General features: G+C 50.9%; 1 protein-coding gene across 1 annotated transcript; it reads right to left on the reverse strand.

Annotated features, from left to right (window-relative positions):
• Nucleotides 1–958: 958 nt before the first annotated feature.
• Nucleotides 959–2897, reverse strand: LOC144327569 (uncharacterized). The gene has a single exon (XM_077927796.1). The coding sequence runs from the start codon at nucleotides 2895–2897 to the stop codon at nucleotides 1215–1217; it is 1683 nt and encodes a 560-aa protein (XP_077783922.1). The 3' UTR covers nucleotides 959–1214.
• Between the last annotated feature and the right edge of the window lie 394 nt (nucleotides 2898–3291).

Here is a 3291-nt window from a genome sequence, read left to right on the forward strand (position 1 = left end):
CGCACCAGCGGCCCTTCCAATAAAGACCAAAACCTAGGGAACCAGCAGCATCAGAATGAACCTGGAAGTCATTATGCAAGTTCAGCGTATCTTGCCATAACGACACTCCGTTGAATTCCTCCAGGAATTCCAACCACATGGAAAGATCGGCCCTCACTTCGCTAGAAAGGCGCACACGATGATGTGGAGCCTTCAAGCCTGAAGTGAGTCGAGCTAAGCGAGAACAGAAAGGGCGCCCAGGAGCCACCACTCTGCAAGCGAAATTCAGGTGTCCTAACAGCGACTGGAGTTGCTTAAGAGACACTTTCTTCGAAGGGAGCAATTCTTTTATAATCTTTCTCAAGGCCACTAGCTTGTCAACCGGCAAGCTAGAGGTTTGAGCAACCGTATCCAACAGGATACCCAGGTAAGTAAGCCGAGTGGAAGGACCCTCGGTCTTGTCAGCAGCAAGCGGAACCCCAAGTTCCTGCGTGATATCAGCAAACGCCTGCAGTAGCAACAAGCAGTCGCCCGTATCACCAGCCGCGGCCAATAAAAAATCATCCAAATAATGGGTGACTCCGCCCCTTCCTGTCTTAGACTTAAGGGCCCATTCCAAAAAAGTGCTAAAAGATTCAAAAGCTGCACATGCAATTGAACATCCCATAGGCATAGCTTTGTCGAAATAATAGCTGCCCTCATACTTAAAACCTAGCAACCAAAAATCCTCCGGGTGAATTGGCAAAAGGCGAAAAGCCGATTCGATGTCGCATTTTGCCAATAAAGCAGCATGTCCAAATTTCCGAATCATCTTGATCGCCTGATCAAGAGAAGCGTACTTTACGGAACACAGCTCCGGAGGAATAACATCATTGACTGATGTACCCTTGGGATGTGACAAATTATGGATTAAACGAAATTCACCAGGAGCCTTTTTTGGCACGATACCCAATGGGGATACATGCAAATTATGGAAGGGGGGGTCGCTAAAAGGACCAGCCATGCGCTGCATGGTCACCTCTTTTTCTATCTTCTTGCGAGCAACCTGAGGTAGCTCGCGAACTGATTTCTGGTTAGTAGGATTACGTGCCACGGGAGACATGGCTACAGGAATCCGAAAACCAAACGAAAACCCATCACTCAAATAACGTGCAGCCTCCCTATTGGGATAGTATTGCAACCAGCTTTGTAGGACTGGCAGCCGAACAGGCGTACAAGCCAAGGAAGTTAACACATTATTTTCCTGTTCCCGGGGTTGAAGCGGAGGGGGTTGCTTTGGGGGTTTGTTGAGAACCCCCTTTTCCTCCGCGAAAGGGCCGCCTGCCAGTATAACAGGAAGAAGCAGGGTGCAAACCGTTGCACCTATCACACATGTGAGCAAATTTGCACCCCTGGCGCTGGCAAGAACCCTTATTAAAATCCCAGCATGTTAGGCGACGTGCGGTTTTAAAGGCCCCTGGCCTCATTCTCTGCTGTTCTGGCGCCTTTTTATCAATGAGCGGAGCCACATAAGTGGTCCACACATCAAGATCTTTACGATCCCATCGGGCCGAGGGAATCTTAGCCGCCCTACGCCTGAAATTCTCATCATATTTGATCGCAGCTTTTTCACCAGCTTTGGTGAAAGCAGAGCGAACAATAGATAAGTAAACTAACAAATGAAGCGATCTCCGCGGATAAGCCGCCATGACCACTCCAGCAAAGACTTGGAAACAATCGAGCCAGCGTTCGAAAGTCCTGTCCGCACTGGACACACCAGTGCGTTTCCTTGAAGAGCTCACCCTCTCCTGGTCCTCCGAAGGAGGGGTCAACTTAAATATCTCAACGTAACGGCCATTTAAAATCCTAGCTCGCAACTTAGTTGACAGATGTGAACCTGGAATGACGTCCCTGGCGGAATTGGTAGAGACCTTAACGTCGGGAACCAAAACGCCATCCTTACATTCCTGTACTGCCCCATACCTTGCCCGGTGCGTGTTAGCCCGACGTTGCCAAGCCCACCTCGGGAGCCCCGAGGCCGCTTCCCCAAAGCCCCAGTAAAGCTCGATAGAACTATCCGCCTCACCGTCAGAACTAGAGGAAGACGTACCGGTATAAGAGGACGACGAGTCGTCCCTCCTCCGCTTTGCGTGCCTCCGCGAAGATCTCTTGCGGCGACGCTTTCCGCCTGATGATCTCCTAGAAGGCACTGGCAAGCTGTCTTCAATAGAGGACCCGGAGTCAGGATCCTGCCGTGAAGGACCTGGGGCAGCATAAGAAGAAGATGCTTCGCCCCTCCTCTGCTTGGCACGCTTCGGTGAAGACCGCCTGCCGCGACGTTTACCGCCCGAGGACTCCCTGGCCGGAACTGGACGACTGTCTTCAATGGACGACTCAGAATCATGGCTCAGCTGTGATGTACCTGGAGCTGAATGAGGAGAAACAACAAGTGAGATACCGGAAACTGAGGCCACCTCATCCGAAGGCTGAGTGAGCACAGCACGGCGGGTGGAAGCTGCCAAAGGGGTTTTCCCCCCCGCGGCCCTCCCAGAGGAACGGCGTGGTCTCCGGGAACGGCCACGAGAAGCCGGTAAGTCACGGGGATGTGCTATCTGGGAATCAATAATCAGACCCCCAGGTGATGAGCCATCTCTCTCCTCTTCACTAGACGACGGTGACGCTGGGGATGGCGCCACTACTGGACGCGGACGCCTTCTAGACGCGGAAGGCTGAGCAGAACACTGTTGAAGGAAACCATCCAAGTCGGCTGCGAAGCGAGATAAGGCCACCGGATTGCCTGCCATACTGTCCACCACAGATTGCACCCGTCCCACCGGTTGACTTGGGGTGGGAGAACGAAGCGCCTGTGATGGACCTCTAATAGGCCGTTTCGCACCAGAGGCTGGGCCAGGATGGGCGGCGACCTTCTTAGGAGCCATACCTGCTGTTAGGAATTAAATGAAAATTTATTATTGCCGGAGTCAGGCGTCACTAGTGTCCACGGATGAAGAAATTAAAGTAAAGGTTAACACACCAATGCTAATAATAAAAGCAATAAATGTAACCGAAACAATTGCTCAATAAAAGGGGCAACCTTTAAAAGGCGGCCTATGCCACCTATCTATCTATCTATCTATCTATCTATCTATCTATCTATCTATCAACTATCGAACTCTAACTAACCTTATTATTTTTAATTCTTTATTATTTAATTATCTATCGGCAATAAAAGGCCAAAGCCGTGCACTTCCTCTGTATAACCAGCAGGGGGCTCCCAACAGCTCACTTGGAAAATTGTGCAACTCAGCACTGAGCCACCAGGGGGAGCCCAAG

This window comes from Podarcis muralis, chromosome 4, assembly GCF_964188315.1.
Source record: "Podarcis muralis chromosome 4, rPodMur119.hap1.1, whole genome shotgun sequence".
NCBI classification, from domain to species: Eukaryota; Metazoa; Chordata; class Lepidosauria; order Squamata; family Lacertidae; genus Podarcis; species Podarcis muralis.